This window comes from Eumetopias jubatus, unplaced genomic scaffold, assembly GCF_037043125.1.
Source record: "Eumetopias jubatus isolate StellerSeaLion01/CBP00866 unplaced genomic scaffold, mEumJub1_p1.0 scaffold_15, whole genome shotgun sequence".
Taxonomy (NCBI): Eukaryota; Metazoa; Chordata; class Mammalia; order Carnivora; family Otariidae; genus Eumetopias; species Eumetopias jubatus.
This window is the reverse complement of record NW_028274821.1, coordinates 10,360,466-10,377,435: the sequence shown is the minus strand read 5'-3', so window position 1 is coordinate 10,377,435 and position 16,970 is coordinate 10,360,466. Positions and strand designations below refer to the sequence as shown.

The following is a 16,970-nucleotide window of genomic DNA, read 5'->3' as shown; positions in this document are numbered from 1 at the left end:
GTTACCTGGAGCCAGCAGAACTCTCGTGAACGAATGAACACAAAAGGCAGGAAGGAATAACTGGAGAACTGAGAGACCCAATTTTTGGAGCGCTTGGGGGTCTTATTTGTGGATTAAGTGCAGAGATTTCTGTTTTCTCAGGCCTTCAATCTCATACTTAGGTGAGAAAGAAACCGCTTTCCGAATTGGCTTCTGCCAGCCTCTGCCCTACCGAGCTAACGTGGAGAATGGGGGAAGGGAGCTAGAGGACCCCACAGGGTGGTATGCACCTCTTCCAAGCAGCGTGCACCACTAGGATGCACAACAACATTCCTGACCTGGGAGCTCAGCTCCCTCCATGCGCAGTGTGCCCCTGCAGCCGGGCCTTGGCACCTGGGAGAGCACGGAGATCGCACTGGCCCCGGCCGCTCTGCACCTCGAGGTGCGTTTGCAGCCACCTGCAGCCACGCCCTCGGTGTTTGCAGCCAGTGCAAGCTGGCTCCCGGCGGGAACACTGTGGCTGGAGTTGGGGGGCGTGGCTGCATTCCCTCGCGCCCTCTCCCGCCCAGGCAGTCCCGGGAACGTTCTGAAAAGTATCCAAAAGTTCTGCGCCGCGCGCGCGCCAAAAGAAAAAAAAGGGCACAACCCCCCACTAGTCTAGGCGTTGTGTGCCCGGACCTCGCCACTCGGGCTGCACCTTTGGCTGCAGCGCACACGCCTTCTGCGCCTTCCCCTCGGGAGCCTCGCGGTTGGCCGTGCTCTTCCCTTGCAGCCACTCCAGACCCGAGAGGGGGCCGGACGGTCCTCGCACTTCTCGCTGGGGCAGCATGCCCAACGACGACGCATTCAGCAAGCCCTCTGCATCTTCGGAGGCCCCGCACGCCGCCGGGGCACCCCCGCAGGGCAAGGCCGGGGGCTTTGGCAAAGCGGCCGGTGCGCTGCTTGGGAACAGCGGCGGCGCGGGCGCCGGGGGCAGCGGCGGCGGCGGCGGCGGCGGCGGCGGCAGCGGCTCAGGCTCAGGCTCGGGGGCGTCGGGCATGGGCTCCGGGAGCAAGAAGTCCCCGCGGCTGCCCAAGTGCGCGCGATGCAGGAACCACGGCTACGCGTCGCCGCTCAAGGGCCACAAGCGCTTCTGCATGTGGCGGGACTGCCAGTGCAAGAAGTGCAACCTGATCGCTGAGAGACAGCGCGTGATGGCCGCGCAGGTGAGTGCGGGCGTCCGGACACCGAGGGTCAGCCCCCAACTTAAAGTTCCCCGGGCCGGGCGGGAGCCACGCGGTGCCGGGGTTCCGGGGAGAGGCAGTGGAGCTCGCCGACGGCCGCGGCGCGCGGGGCCCGGGGCTTCCAGCTTCGCGCCACGCCGGGCTCGCAGGGCCGGGAGTCCTCCGGGATCCGGCCCGCGGAGCAGGGAGGTTGCGGGGTTTGCTCGGCCTCCGAGGGTTCCCCGACCCCGACCTTCAGCAGAGTTGCGGGGTCGGCCCTTTGGGTTTCCCCAGGACCTCTGATCGCTCTTTCAGAGCAGAGGGTTGCGGGGTTCGCTCTGTTGAGAGTTACGGGATCCCTGACCCCGCCCTCCAGCAGAGAGTTAGGGGGTTCACCCCGTCGGAGGTCCCAAGAATCCATCCCCAGGATCTCCGATCCTGCTTCCGGAACAGTAAGGTGCGGGGTTCGCTCTGTTCGGGCGTCCCTGATCCCGCCCTCCTGCAGAGTCGCGGGGTCCGCGCCCTCGGAGGTCCCCAGAATTCCTAGGATCTCCGATCGTTTTCTCAGAGCACAGAGTTGCGGGGTTCGCGCCTTCGGAGGTCCCCAGGATCTCTGCTCGGGCTTTCAGAGCAGGGAGTTGCGGGGGTCGCCCCGCCGCGGGGCGGGGGGAGGGGTGTCCCGCGGATCTCCGACCTCGCTGTCGGAGCAGAGAGTTGGGGAACCCACCCGCCTCGGGAGGCCCTAGGATCCCCGCCCCCGAGCAGAGACTAGCGCTCACACTGCAGGGGGTGCGGAGGGCGCCCACTCGGGCGACTCGGGGACGGCGGCCGCCGCTCTTCCGGGTACCGCGCGCGTCGCGTGGTTCTGGAAAAGTCGCGGCAGCGCGCGCGGGCGCCGCGTGGTCCCCGCCGAGCTCCCGGCGCCCTTTCCGAGCTCGCCGTCCGCGGGCCCGCGCCGCGCGCTTCAGCCATTTTGAGCGCCGCGAAAATAGTATTAGCTTTCTAACTTCTCCCCCTCGACCTGACTCAGGTACAAGTTAACGTCTGCGTTGGTTTTCAAACACTTCAGAAGTTTCAAAAGGAAGCGCGGGGGGCGGGGGGGAATGGCACGGGTTTGAGGGTTCGTCTGCAGTTCTTTTTTTAAAACGTCCTAAGCAGGTCAGGAATTTAGCATCTGAAACCGAAATTGTCCGCGTCGTTTGGTGTCCCGAAAGGATTTTTTAGGAGAGAATAATATACATTCTTTCCAGCTAAAATTTGTTTCATCCTTTTAAGACAGTTTATTTAAGATGAAAAGATACCAAAGAAATGTTTACTAACGATGCGCTACTTTTCACTGGGAACGTGTAAATATCCTCCGTGGAAAAGAATTCGTATAAGAGTGTTTAACAAAGACTGTGTAAATGCTTAAAGATTATGCTTTTTATAGACGTCTCGTTTTTTAAAAATGTGTTTTAAGTTGGATATATGAAGTGCAATCATGGGCATACAGGTTTCCCTTAACTGCTTTTTTATGGGTTTTTAGCGTAATCTATAGTGGGTGAAAAGATTATCCTGATGTAGCGTTAAAATGCATCACAGTGAGTTTACTGAAAAAGACTTACGGACGTTGAAGTTGTATTTGTAGGTAGAAAAATCGTCTGAACATGAGTTGTTGGCTTAAATATTGAGTGCGGAGAGTATGCTTGGGAGGAGACTTTTCCTCAAAATGTAATAAAAACATGTATTTACGTAGGGCCGTTCATTTTGAATAAATTTTGTTAATAGGCGCACCAACCTGCAAAAAGGCTGTTTGCTATGTTAAAAAATAAAAACGACTCAGGATTACTTCTATAATACGAAACTTCATTTTCCACACTGGAAGGCTCCTGCTGTGCTAGATGAAATCCTGTAAAATTCCACCTACCAGCCATTCTTTTCGAAATAGTGTGAAATTGATCTTCGGTATGATCATAAAATAATTGCATTTTAATCACTTGCCCCCCCCACCTTCCCTTATTAAATAGCTTTTCCTTAAAATCTTTGAGAGGCCTTTATAAAGGTGTCCTTAGTTTATGGCATGTAAAATAAATATCCTGTGCATTTTGTGCACTTATGGGATTTGTGTAAATCGGGATAAGCATGCATTGACATATTTCAGAGATTTGTAGGTATTTTTTGTTGCTATTTTTTGGTCAAATCCTTAATATTCTGTTTCTAAACTTGGTTAATAACAGAAAAATTCAAGACTGAAGCTTAATCATGAAATGTTAAATTATTATTTAAGGGTGTTTTTGTAAGCTGAAGACTCCTGGTATGAGTAAAATTATTTGTAAGTTAATCATCTTGCTAAGTTTGGACTACAGTTTTCCTAAAACAAATAGTAGTTGTGTTTCTGGTTTACCATTTTGATTTCAACTTTTGGCTTCTGTTTTGGCCTCTGAGGTACAGATGTTTTACTTTCCCATTTCACTATCACTGAAAGTCGAGTTTCAACAGAAAGTCTCTTTTTTTGTTAACTTGTAGGCAAAAGTACAATTTATTTTCTTTACACTTTTTTTTTGCAACCTTTAACAATGTTATTTAAAAGCAGATAAGTTGAAGAGGGACCACGAGGAGTCTCTTAGGTAATTTAGGTCCCTTACATCCTCACTTCCCACTCCTTCCATAGAGGATCTGTCTTCTGCCTTTCTACCTGCAGCTTCTTCCTTCTCCCGGGACTTCAACACCCTATTCTAGCCCCTTTCCCACTATTACAGCTCTGCATCCTCCCTCCGGGGGGGGGGGGGGGGGGGGCGGCTGTGGGGTTTCCTAAGCGGCCCCTGCCTTTCCTGTCCACCCTGCTTCCTTGCTCAGGATTGTTCTGCTGCCCCTTCCTTCATTCTTGCTGTGCAAGTGTTACTCATTCTGTTCTTCAAGGCCCTCTTCCAGTACCTCTTTTGGCAGATTCTTACTCTTAAAGCCATTTCTGCCACCAGAGTCCTGCTGTGGGCTTGATGTGTCCTCCCGTGGTTTTTGCCACATTTGGTGTTGAGTTGCCTTTGCATGTTTGCCTGCCTCCTTTTTCTGCTTTTAAACAGTGAGTACCTTGGGATCTCATCTAATCTTACTGTATCTTGCTGGTCGCTGGCCCCAGTACAGTGGCCTTTTACAAATGTGTGGTGTGAAGGAATGAGTGATCCCATTCTCCTAACTTCCTAATCTATCAATGCTGACTTCTCTTCAGATGGAACTCCTGTGCTTGGCTGACTCTACAGTTTTTCCTGATCCTCCCTAGCCAGCCTTAGTTCCTGCTCTACATACTCATTTGTGTAACAGACATTTTTTGACCTACTGTGGGCTAGACTCCATTTCTCAGCTTTGGCTGCACATCCTGGTTACCTGGGTAGCATTCAAAAAGAACGAGAGAATCTCACACCTCATTCCTGGAGCTCATGAATCATGATATCTGGGGTGACTAGGGCTCCGGGGGGTTTTGGCAAAGCTGTGCAAGTGATTCTGGAGTGCGGGAGGCTGACGGGCTGCCCTGTGCTTCCAGGTGGCCCTGAGAAGGCAGCAGGCCCAGGAGGAAGAGCTGGGGATAAGCCACCCCATTCCGCTGCCCAGCGCTGCCGAGCTGCTTGTCAAGAGAGAGAGCAATGGCAGCAACCCGTGCCTGATGACGGAAAGCAGCAGCCCCTCGCAGCCCGCGCCGGCCAGCACCCCCACCACTGCAGCATCAGGTAAGGGGGGCCTGGGGCTCACATGGCCACCGACCAGGCCTTGGCCACAAAAACCGTCTCAGGACTGCCCTGAGCCATGCATCACATCCAGAACTTAGAGAGTTTTCTAAAACATTCTCCCTCTACAGGTTTGTTTTTGGCTGCTCCCCAAAGGAGATGGCCAGGAATTCTAGAATTGGAAGTTTGGTAGCTTCACGTTCCTGTTGATTATGAGCTAAGTCTGAATCTGGACAGAGTCAGACTCATCGATTATTGGAGGGCTGAGATTGCAGATTTCATCTCTGTCTACCCTCCGTTTGGGGGTTCTGTTGGTGGGAGCTAACGATCCTTCTTTCCCAGAACTGTAAGTCCATTTCTCTGGCAAGGACTGCGATGCACTTGGGGAAAGTGTCTGAAAAGGCCAGCTCCTAGGTGTCCAGTGTCGGTGGGCATTGGGAAATGAGGGGAGGCATGCCCCATTGGCTTCGATTCTCCCCCGTGTGCTAAGACTGTTCCAGGGGCAGTGTACGTGCTGGTTCATTTCTTTTCATTCTTAGATAAAGTAATCTGGTTGTACTAACTCTGTTTTACACATTTAAAGACTGCGGTGTGGGAAATGTGACTGGCTAAGTCCACAGAACTAGAAAGTATCTGAATTGGTCCATCTGCCTCCAGAGCTCCTTGTGCCTACTGCCCTGGGTCTCCAAATTACCCCGGGAATCACTGTGGTCTAGAGTTGCACTGTCCAGTATGGCAGCCCCGAGCCACATATGACCACTTAAGTTTAATCTAATTACAATGAAATAAAATGAAAACATTGAACCAAAGAAGGTATATGGTTAGCATTACTGATCACTAGGGAAATGCAGATCAAAACTACAGTGAAATACCACTTCATACCCATTAGGATGGCTGCCATCAAAAATACAAAAAACAAAACCGTGGAAAATAACAGTAGTGGCAAGGATGGGGAGAAATCAGAATGTTTGCGTATTCTTGGTGGAAATGTAAAATGGTGCAGCTGCTAGAGAAAACAGTATGGCGCTTCCTCAAAACTTAAATACAGAATTACCAGATGACTCAGCAATCCCACTTCTGGTGTTTACCAAAAAGAATTGGAAGTGGGGTCTCATAGAGATACTTGTATACCAGTGTTGATAGTAGCATTCACGGTAGCTAAAATGTGGGAGCACCCCGAGTGTCCACTGACTGCTGAATGGATAAGCAAACTGTGGCCTCTACACACAGTGGAACGTTATTCAGTCTTCCAAAGGAAGGAAATCCTGCCACATGCTACAACTTGGATCACCTTGAGGGTATTGTGCTGAGTGAAATAAGCCGGTCACAAAAAAACAAATACTGTACGGTTGTACTTACTTAAAGTCATCAAAATCATGGGCACAGAAAGAATGGTGATTGCCAGGGGCTGGGGGTGGGGGGATGGAGGGAACGGGGAGTTATGTTTTATGGGGATAGAGTCTCAGTTCACAAGACGAAAAGGGCTGTGGAGATGGATGGATGGTGTGGCGACGGTCGCATGACATCGTGAGTGTGTTCAGTATCGCCGGTGTGCATTTAAAAATGGGTAAGATGGTAAATTTTATGTTATGTGTATTTTACCACTGTGAAAAACGTTGAAAAATTTAAAATCTTCAGCTCCTCGGTTGCATGATCCACATTTCAAGTGCCCTGTAGGCACATCTAGCTCAGGTTCTAATTACTTAAATTGTTGGAAAGTGTGCCTTTCCTTTTTTCACAGAGTTCCATTTAGTGGCACTGGTCTAGAACGCAGGATTTCTAAGAAATCCACCAAAGATCTGTGAAATCCTGTTGGCAAATAAATACGCACACCGTTAACCCTGAACAACACCCCCGCCCTGCGCAGTCAGAAATGCACCTGTTAACTTCTGACTCTCCAAAAACTTAACTGCCAGTAGCCTACTATTGACTAGAAGCCTTAGGAATAACAGGAAATAGTCGATTAATGGGTATTTTGTGTGTTATATGTATTATACACTGTATTCTTATAACCAGGTAAGCTAGAGCGAAGAAATTATTAGGAAGAAAATCATAAGGGGGAGAAAATACACTAACACCACTGCCATATTTATTGAAAAAATCAGCGTAGAAGTGGACCCTTGCAGTTCAGATCCTGTGTTCTTCAACAGTCCATTGTATTACATACTAAAAACATATGCTGAGATTCACAGAACATCTTCTGAGTCTGCTGAGGCTCCCTGAAATACAGCCTCGCAATGTGGTTCCTCCTAACAGCTTTTCATGAGTTACGCAGTTTGCTGTGCCCACCAGCTGGACTAAAGTTACTCAGCTTTCTGCCACTTACTCACTGTACAACTTTGAACAGGTCACTGAAGCTCTCTGGGCCTTTTGTTTTCTCTATCAAAAATGAGGGAGGAGGTCTTTGAGGGTTTTGAAGACTGAGTCTTGACCATTATAATGAAGGTAAAGGTCAGCAGGCATCGAAGAAAGCCAGTGAGGGATGGAAAGCTCGCTTCTACGCCCCAAGTAGGTCTGTCTGAGGACCTGTCAGTCTGTGTGTCGCTGGGGCTGTAGATTCTGTAGTTATCAAGGGGAATCATATTTTCTTTTTTTAGTTTGGTTGCTCATAACATATGCTTACAAGGCTTTCCAGACTTCCTTTTTGATAAAAAGGGCGGAGTATATCTATCAGAAGTAGGATCTTTACACTTCAAGGTCAGGGCTGGTCTGGTGGATTTAGCTGGAGGGCTGAAATGAGAAAGGGGTGTGTCAGAGGAATAAAGGGGAGTGACTCATTGGATTTTTACAAACGTAGGAACTATTCCCATTCGCAGATAAGGCAACCAGTGGTAAGGAAGGTGCCCCAGAATAAAGCTGAGTTGAGCTGGGATTCATTCCAGAGCTGTCTGGTCCCAAAGCCCATGGATTTTCCATTTTACCTGCCTGTGAAGAGAGACTGTGGGAGCAGTTGCCATGTTTCCTTAGGAAATGGACAATTACAGAGGCTGTGGTTTAATCCTCAGAAGGGATTTAGGGCTGCCCGGCAAATAAGAACAACATTAGGGGCAAAAGTCCCTGCCATTCACCGTTGTCATAGAAGGCTGTGGCCACTGAGCTTCATGGGAGGAATACAGTGATGGATAAACGCCCAAGCTGGGCAGTTTCTGGGGCACTAGAGGTGAACCTGGTTTCACCTGCTGTCCTGCATTCCACCTCCAAGGAAGGGATGCCACAGTTGGATTGTCTACCCCAAAATAGGAGCTTTGGAGAAGGATCTCAGGCTAGATGGAGTTCAGCATGACAAAGGCTTCTCGCAAGCAGAGTATTTCAGAGTGGCAACAGGGAAAGTTACAAAGAGAAGCAGCAGGGGAGCAAGATAGAAGGTTCAGGGTCAAAGGAGGATGTGACCAGATTCCCTTCTTTGCCGCTGGAGCTGGTAGACCTTGGAGTCATTTTGGAGTCTTAAATTGACCCTCAGAGGGAGGGGAACTCGGAAGCCAGCCGTGTGCTGTGCTTCTGGGCTCTGGAAGCATCACTCTGGAGGCTTTGCCTGCCTTGGGCAGGGGGCTCTCCCCTCGCTAGCAGACTTCCACGGGGCAGGGGCCGCAGATACATGGTCTCACACCCAAGACTTGCACCAGGGCTCTTGAGTTGAGATCGAGAATTCCAGACTGGGCCAGTAGAAGTAAACTACACAAATAGACGAAGAGGGAGGAAAAGAAAGGGAGGTGGGGAGGTGGAGGAGAGGGAGAAAAGACAGACAGACTGACTGACTGAAGAGTGTCCTTCAAGTTTCATGCAGCACATGGGGCCCAACTTCTGGAAATTGTTTGCTGCTAACAGGTAGAGCTTAATATTACATTTCCAGAGAGTGGGATTTATTAAAAATAGTGTTTCATGTAAGTGGGAAGCAGTGTAGAAAAGCATATTCAGTGAAATGGAATTGTCCTTCCAATCCCAGCCTGCAGGTCGCTTCTGTTTGGCATTTCAGGATTACCCGCTGCCATACAGGCTTATGTGTCTGTCGCTTTCATAGATATATCTATTATTTATGTATTTAACATAATGGCAGTGTATTATTCCCACTGGTGTGTAATTAGGGTTTTTCCCTTCACTTACAACAGCTTGAAATTTTATAACGTGCTAGCATCCCATTATGTGGATGTGAAAGGCTAGGACTTGAAATTATTCAGGAGGGGTGAAAGCCGTCGGCGGGGTCAGACGATGGGGGCCCTACTGACCTGGCTCACACGGGGGCAAGCTGTTCCCCTTCTCTTTCTAATCCCTAATGTTAAGTGTCTGCAAGGGCAGTAGCTTAGCGAAATTCAGTAGATTTTTATGTCCTTGAAGTTTCTTAGTTATCTCCTTTTGGCTCCCAAAAGTGCCCAAGTGAGAGTGGAGAGCGCCCAAGAGTTATTGCTGAGATTATTGGCTGAACTCAAAGGACGCCGTGAAGGAAATTGGGTTTATTACCAAGCTGTCATCGCATTTATTGGAGAACGGACTTCCTCTGAGTAGGGTCACGTACCTAATGGCTCTACCATCCTTAATCAGAGATTGGCTAGAATCAGCCAAAACACTGACCAGAGATTCCTGGAACGATGGGTGTGAATGATTCTTACTGTTACTGTCATCTATGATGCTGGGTGTCAGCATGGAAGAAAGAGCCTTCCGAAGCAGCACCCCATTCGTTGCTATTTCTTATGCTAGCAGGATCCAAAAAAAAAAAAAAAAAAAAAAAAAGTGAGCATTTTTGATTATGGATAACAGTGAATTAAAACAATGTTAGCATTATCTCCATGGCTTTACATTTTGAATTTTAGCATAAAATTGATAGATTTTAATTTTCAAAAGTGTCCGCTGACTTTAAACAGACCCTCACAGACATTCTCCCGCTTTGAAATCTGGGTTCATCTTTGTGTTGTTCGCTATGTTCCCCTTCCCCTTCAGTGTGAGCAGCCGGCCAGAGGCTGTTTCACCCACTGCTCCCGCTGAGGTGGGTGTGGCTCCTGACCTCTCCTTTTCTGTATGCCCCTGGCAGATGAAGGGTTGCATTGTAGAGCGTTTGGTTCTGCCTGTGTGTCCTTTGTAAGTAAGGACCTGAATGTTATCGCCCTTGGGGCCCTCCCTTCTGGAGCACCCTGCACTTCCACACACACTCACATTCACACTCCCTCACATCAAACCACCCCCTACCTTCTCTGGCCTTCCCCCTGCAGCCTGGCCTCCTGGGGCCGATGGCCGCTCTCCCTCGCCTGTCCCCTGTTGGAAGGGTCAGTCAGTCGAGCCTGTGCCTGATAGTGATGGGACCCTCCCCCTGTGCGTCTCCCCTTTAGCGGTAATTCCTCACTGCAGCATGCAGACAGAGAGAGCACACACTGGTAGGGGAACACATCTCGTGTCTTCCATGTGCGTAAATGCTTTATAGGCTGAAACGGGGCAGTTTGAAAATTTACAGAGTCCTATGCCCATGCGGTTTTTACCGGTAAGAAATGTGCCTAATGAACGAACAATTGAAGATCCTGAGTTCATAGATTTTTTAAAAAAGATTTTATTTATTTGAGAGAAAGGGAAAGAGAGAACACGAGCAGGGGGCGGGCAGAGGGAGAGAGAGAAGCAGACTCCCTGCTGAGCAGGGAGCCTGATGCAGGACTCGATCTCAGGACCTGAGATCATGACCTGAGCTGTAGGCAGATGCTCAACTGACTGAGCCACCCAGGCGCTCCCGAGTTTATAGATTTATAAAAAACAATAAATAAACTTTATTCAGGGCGCCTGGGTGGCTCAGTCAGCTAAGTGTCTGACTCTTGATTTCGGCTCAGGTCATGATCTCGGGGGTGTGGGATCAAGCCTCACATGGGGCTCTGCGCTCAGCATGGAGTCTACTTGAGGATTCTCTCTCTCCCTCTTCCTCTGCTCCCCCTCAAATAAATACATAAATCTTTAAAAAATAAACTTTATTCTTTAGAGTGGTTCTACGTTCAAGTCAGAATGTTGAGGAGGGTACAGAGATTTCCCATATGCCCCCTCCCTCACACAGGTACAATTTCCCCTACTATCCACATCCCCCAGCAGAGTGGGACGTCTGGTGCAGTTGAACCTGTGTTGACAGGTCATCACCACCTGATGGCAATCGTTCACAGGACGGTACGTTCTTTGGGTTTGGACAGATCTATGATAGCACACATTCACTGTCATTGTATTCTACAGAGTTGTTTCACTGACCTAAAAATCCTGGGTGGAGTTAGGTAAATTTAAAATAATATTTCAGTTTTTATCTTTGCAGTTTTTCAATATTGTACCAAAAGAAGCACTTCATTTAAATGAACACCCAAAGAATTTCGTCTAAATCTCTTTTTGAGAATTCACTTTTGAAGGATTCTGGCCACTTATATAGGATGAGCTCCATTGATTTTAGATAGCACTTTAAATAGAAAATGTAGGTATTTGTTTTTAAGAAGACTTTCGATACAAGTATTCCCCAGTTTTACTTTCAGAGTCAAGGAAATTTCCAGGATGTCTTAATAAAACAAAACTCCTTACACTGAAGCAACAGGGGGAGGCTTGAATAAAAAAGCAAACACTGAAGAGTCATGCTACTGATCATTTGAAATCTGTTGTTTTAGATAGTATCTCAGTCAGTTTTATTGATTTTAAGGGCAGTCTTCACTTACATGTCAGATATGGCAATTAATTGGCCTGATAGAAATTCTCTGTAGACAGTATTTACATACAGTAGTTATATAGCAACAGAATACACAGGAAGTAACCTTCTGGTCTAATTTTGGCTAAGAAGAAAATTTGGAAAACATCTAGAGCCACAAAGAGATAAATACAGGGGGCTCCTGGGTGGCTCAGTCAGTTAGGGGTCTGACTCTTGATTTAGGCTCAGGTCGTGATCTCAGGGTTGTGGGATCAAGCCCCATGTCGGGCTCTGAGCTCGGTGTGGAGTCTGCCTGAGATTCTCCCTCTCCTTCTGCCACTCCCCCTGCTCACATTTTCTTTCTCTTTCTCAAATAAATAAATAAATAAAATCTTTTTTTAAAAAAAGATAAATACAGGGTTTAAACCACAAATTAGTTGGATAACAGCACTTGCAAAAGACATGAAAACATTTGATAGGTTTACATCTGTATCTCCTTTGTGGAAATGTAATCTTAGGGACAGGGAGTGCATTTTGTTCATCACTGTTCATGTGCACAGCCCAGAACAGTACCTGGCTTTATGGTAAATGGTCGATAAACCTTAGCTAAGCGAGTGAACAGTGATGGTTACATTGGAAGTTGTTTTAAAACGTTAGACCTGTGGTCATGAACCATCTGCAGATGTCAGAGGGTAAGTTGATCGATGTCCAAGGTGCAGTTTTTAGTTTTGTCTTGTGATTTTTTTTTTTTAAAGTATACAATGTTTTCTTTCTTTTTTTTTTTTTAGAATTTATTTATTTATTAGAGAGAGAGAGAGAATGAGAGATAGCACGAGAGGGAAGAGGGTCAGAGGGAGAAGCAGACTCCCCACTGAGCAGGGAGCCTGATGTGGGACTCGATCCCGGGACTCCAGGATCATGACCTGAGCCGAAGGCAGTTGCTTAACCAACTGAGCCACCCAGGCGCCCTGTCTTGTGATTTTTTTTTAATGTATTTTGGAATTTTTGAAAGGGTAAGAACTCATACATAATTGAATAGTTCAACATGTAATTCACGTACTATACAATTCATCTATTCAAAATGGGCGACTCATTGTTTTTTAGTAAATTCACAGAGTTGTGCAACTATCACCAGCCTCTAATTGTGGAACATTTTTGTCTCCTCCTAAAAAGAAATTGTGCCCATTAGCAGTCACTCCCCACCTACTCCCCATACCAGCCCTAGGCAACCTCTAATATATTTTCTGTTGCCATAGATTTGCCTACTCTGGACGTTTCATATATTTGGACCCCTCATATAAATGGAATCATACGTGTGACCTTTTGTGTCTGGCTTCTTTTGCTTCTCCTGATGTAAGTGAGGTTTATCCATGTTGTAACGTGCATTTATTACTCATTTTAAAAATAAATATTCAATAGAGGTATCTGGGTGGCTCAGTCAGTTGGCATCTGACTTTTGATTTTGGCTCAGGTCATGATCTCGGGTTCATGGGATCGAGTCCCCGAATCAGGCTCCATGCTCAGTGCAGAGTCTACTTGAGATTCTCTCTCTCCTTCTGTCCCCTGCCACTCACGTGCTCTCTCTCTCTCTCTCTCCTGCCCCCTAAATAAATAAATAAATAAAATCTTTTGAAAATTAATATTCCATTATATGCAGGGGCTCCTAGGTGGCTCAGTCAGTTGGGTGTCCAACTCTTGATCTCAGCTCAGGTCTTGATCTCGGGATCATGAGTTCAGGCCTTGCATTGGGCTCCACACTGGGAGTGGAGACTACTTAAATTAAAAAAAGAAATTCATTATATGTATACATGCTATTTTTTTTCTTCATCGGCTGATGGACGTTTGGGTTGCTTACACTTTTTTTTTTCTTTTTTTTTTTTAAAGATTTTATTTATTCATTCATGAGAGACAGAGGGATAGAGAGAGAGAGAAGCAGAGGGAGAAGCAGGCTCCCAAGGAGCAGGGAGCCCGATGTGGGACTCGATCCCAGGACCCTGGGATCACGACCCGAGCCGAAGGCAGACGCTTTTAACCATCTGAGCCACCCAGGCGCCCGGGTTGCTTACACTTTTTGTCTGTTAAGAGTAATTCTATTACATCTTTGTACCTTTTTTTAAAGATTTTACTTATTTATTTTAAAGATTTTATTTATTTATTTGACACACAGAGAGAGCACAAGTAGGCAGAGCGGCAGGCAGAGAGAGAGGGAGAAGCAGGCTCTCCACTGAGCAGGGAGCCCGATGCGGGGCTCGATCCCAGGATTCTGGGATCATGATCTGAGCCCAAGGCAGACACTTAACGACTGAGCCACCCAGGTGCCCCTTACTTATTTATTTTAAGGGGAGGGAGGGGCAAAGGGAGAGGGAGAGTCTTTTTTTTTTTTTAAGATTTTTATTTAAGAGAGAGAGAGTGAGAGAGAGCATGAGAGGAGAGAGGGTCAGAGGGAGAAGGAGACTCCCTGCTGAGCAGGGAGCCCGATGCGGGACTCGATCCCGGGACTCCAGGATCATGACCTGAACTGAAGGCCGTTGCTTAACCAACTAAGCCACCCAGGTGCCCGGCAGAGGGAGAGTCTTTAAGGAGACTCCACGCTGAGTGCAGAGCCTGACTAAGGGCTCAATCTAAAGACCCTGAGATCACAACCTGAACTGAAACCAAGTCAGATGCTCAACCAACAGCACCACCCAGGCGCCCCTGTACCAGTTCTTTGTACGAACATATGTTTCATTTTCTTCGGTATATACCAAGGAGTCCCAATTGCTGAATCGTATGGTAACTGTATGTTTTTTAACCTTTTGAGGAACTTTTGAGAATGTTTTCCAAAGAGGCTGCACTATTTACATTCCCATAAGCAAGGTATAAGGGTGCCAGAAAATTCAAACTTAAGTTTTTTTAAAGTGAAAAGGTAAGATGCTTTCATCCTAGTAAACACTGCAGGCATAATACCCAGTGAGAGTCTCTTAGAAGATCAGAAGTTTAGATCATGAAGCGTTTTTTAGGTTTGTATTTTGTTATCCCTGGAAATAAGTTAATATTCAGTCTTAGGGATCCTGGGGGGCTCAGTTGGTTAAGCGTCTGCCTTCAGCTAAGGTCATGATCCCAGGGTCCTGGGATCAAGTCTCGCATCGGGCTCCCTGCTCAGCGGGGAGTCTGCTTCTCCCTCTGCCGCCCCCCCCCACTCATGCGTGATCGTGCGCACTCTCTCAAATAACTCTTTAAAAAAAAAAGTTTCCTCTTTTACCTCATTATCACGTGCAGTTTTTAGTGAAAGGAACAATGTTTGAGGAGGCGAACCATGGAGGGACCTGCTGATGGGCGTTCTTTGTTGTTTTTTGGCTAAAGCAACTCTTCAGACCTTGGGTGACAAGCATTTCCTCAAGACAAGGGAGGCAGAATTCTGTTTGCCTTGAAACTTGGCAAGAATAATTTTTCCTCACTGCATTTCTGAAAATGAAAAACCACCATGGCTTTGGTGGAAAACAAAAGAGAAAAGCTGAGGGTTGGTGACCGTGGACTTCTGTCGCCTACATGACCAGTGGGAAGACGGCAGTCCATAGACTGACTGTCTTAGAATTTACTGCCAACAGCTGCTTGCAGCAGTAGGTCCTGGTGTAGTGTGACACGGCCTTGGCATTTGCTATCTTGGGAGACTCTTGCCGGGCCCGAAAGCTCATCTGTGTCACCTGTTTCACTTGCCTGCTCCGCAGCACCCCCTGGAGTCCTTGAACCACGGATTCCCGGTTATCTGCTGATTCAAGGATTCTGTCCATTGACCACCCCCTTACCGCTCAGCTGTTCTTTGGGTCTTGCGGATGCCTTCCTGTCCCATCTGTTGTTTTATTAACTAACTTACTTTTTAAAATTTTTATTGCTTCAGGGCGCCTGGGTGGCTCATTCGGTGGAGCTTCTGACTCTTGATCTCAGCTCAGGTCTTGATTTCAGGGTTGCGAGCTCAAGCCGCACGTTGGGCCCCACGTTGGGCTCCGCGCCGGGCATGGAGCCTTCTTAAAAAAAAAAAAAAAAGTAAAATTTTTATCGTGTCAAAACATACATCACATAAAATTGGCCATTTTAACATTTGTTAGCACGCCGTCCTGTGGCAAGAAGCACGTTCACGCTGTGGTGCGGTCGTCACCGCTCTCCCACGCCAGAGCTGGTTTTCATCTTCCCCGACGGGAAGCCTGTCCCCATCAAGCTGTAACTCCCCATTCTCTCCCTCTCGTTAACTGGCTTTGGACTCAGAACTGCCTGCTTTGCTAGCAGAGCTTTCTTCAAAGCTTCTTGGCCTCTGAAGTCACCTGTCGACCCCCAGGAGATAAGACGATCCCTTTAATCGCCGTCAGCATCCTACCTTCCTCTCTTCTTCTCCCAGCCCCTAAAGTTCTGCCTTATTGCTGCCTTCCCTGTTGTATATGCTGGTGTAATCTCCAGCTCTGGGGTCATGGGGACTGGAGTTTCCCAAAGGACTGAGGTTTATAGAGAAAGGGGCACAGGGGAGTGCCCGCTAACACCTCCTGCAGGACGCTGTCGATTCTGTACCTCTGCCAGGTGATCTCCGCCCCGCTCCTCGGAGGGCCGCCCTGTGTGGTGCCGCGATGCAAGGGAAGCAGGGTGGGGGTGCCTGCGGGAGCCGCTGCTCCAGCCGCCCTCCTGTGGGGTCTTGACTTGTCATGGTCCTTTTTGTCATCGTCACACGCAACTATGTAAGTGCAGATCTATGTTTCTGTCTCAGCCTCTGTCTCTTATTTTTCAACTTAGAAAAAATTCAGCGTGACAACCTTTTTGACTCCCCAAAGAAAATTCACATAAATACTGATCACTGTGGCTGACCCAAATTACATTTCAAACCCAGTTTACTCTAGTCTCTTATGTCTGCTGGCGGACTTCACAATCATGAATCTGGTCTTATTGTACAGTCCCACTGAACATGCTTTTCAGAAGAAAATGCACAAGAAACTCTTAAAGTACAGTATAAGTAGCTGGTTGTCAAAAGAAAATATTGATTCAGTATCATGGCAGATTCTTCTTTCATTTTTTTTAAGATTTTATTTATTTGAGACAGTGAGTGAGTGAGAGCTCACAAGCAGGGGGAGCGGCAGAGGGAGAGGCAGATTCCCCGTTGATCAGGAAGCCTCGAGGCAGATTCCCTGTTGATCAGGGGCTCAAGCCTGGGATCATGACCTGAGCCGAAGGCAGATGCTGAGCCACCCAGGCGCCCCTCAGTATTACAGCAGATTTTTCTGATGATTATTTGCAGTAAGAATTCTTAGATATTGCTTCAACCATCCAATGTCAGTTCATTGTGTAATAACAGATGACTTTCTGTTGATTTCAGCAGTTATAAAACTACTATATTTACAACACCCCTTAACTCTGGTCCTGAGGTTTTGGAGTTTATCTTAAACATAGCATATGAATAAATTCAGGGAAGCATATTGGATTTATCAAACACCAGTGTTTGCTGAA

At 47.5% G+C, this 16,970-nt stretch overlaps 1 protein-coding gene across 5 annotated transcripts in view; it reads left to right on the top strand.

Moving 5' to 3' along the window:
• The first annotated feature begins 806 nt into the window (after nucleotides 1–806).
• Nucleotides 807–16,970, top strand: part of DMRT1 (doublesex and mab-3 related transcription factor 1) — a 104,309-nt gene continuing 88,145 nt past the window's right edge. For 2 of the 5 annotated variants that reach the window (XM_088018966.1, XM_088018965.1), the window contains exons 1-4: nucleotides 807–889; nucleotides 971–1,184; nucleotides 4,699–4,882; nucleotides 15,108–15,113. In XM_088018966.1, the coding sequence (XP_087875092.1) occupies nucleotides 807–889; nucleotides 971–1,184; nucleotides 4,699–4,882; nucleotides 15,108–15,113 (487 nt within the window). Of the gene's footprint in view, nucleotides 1,185–4,698; nucleotides 4,883–15,107; nucleotides 15,114–16,970 lie in introns of all 5 variants that reach the window. The other 3 variants (XM_028117310.2, XM_088018964.1, XM_028117311.2) reach the window with 2 other exon arrangements.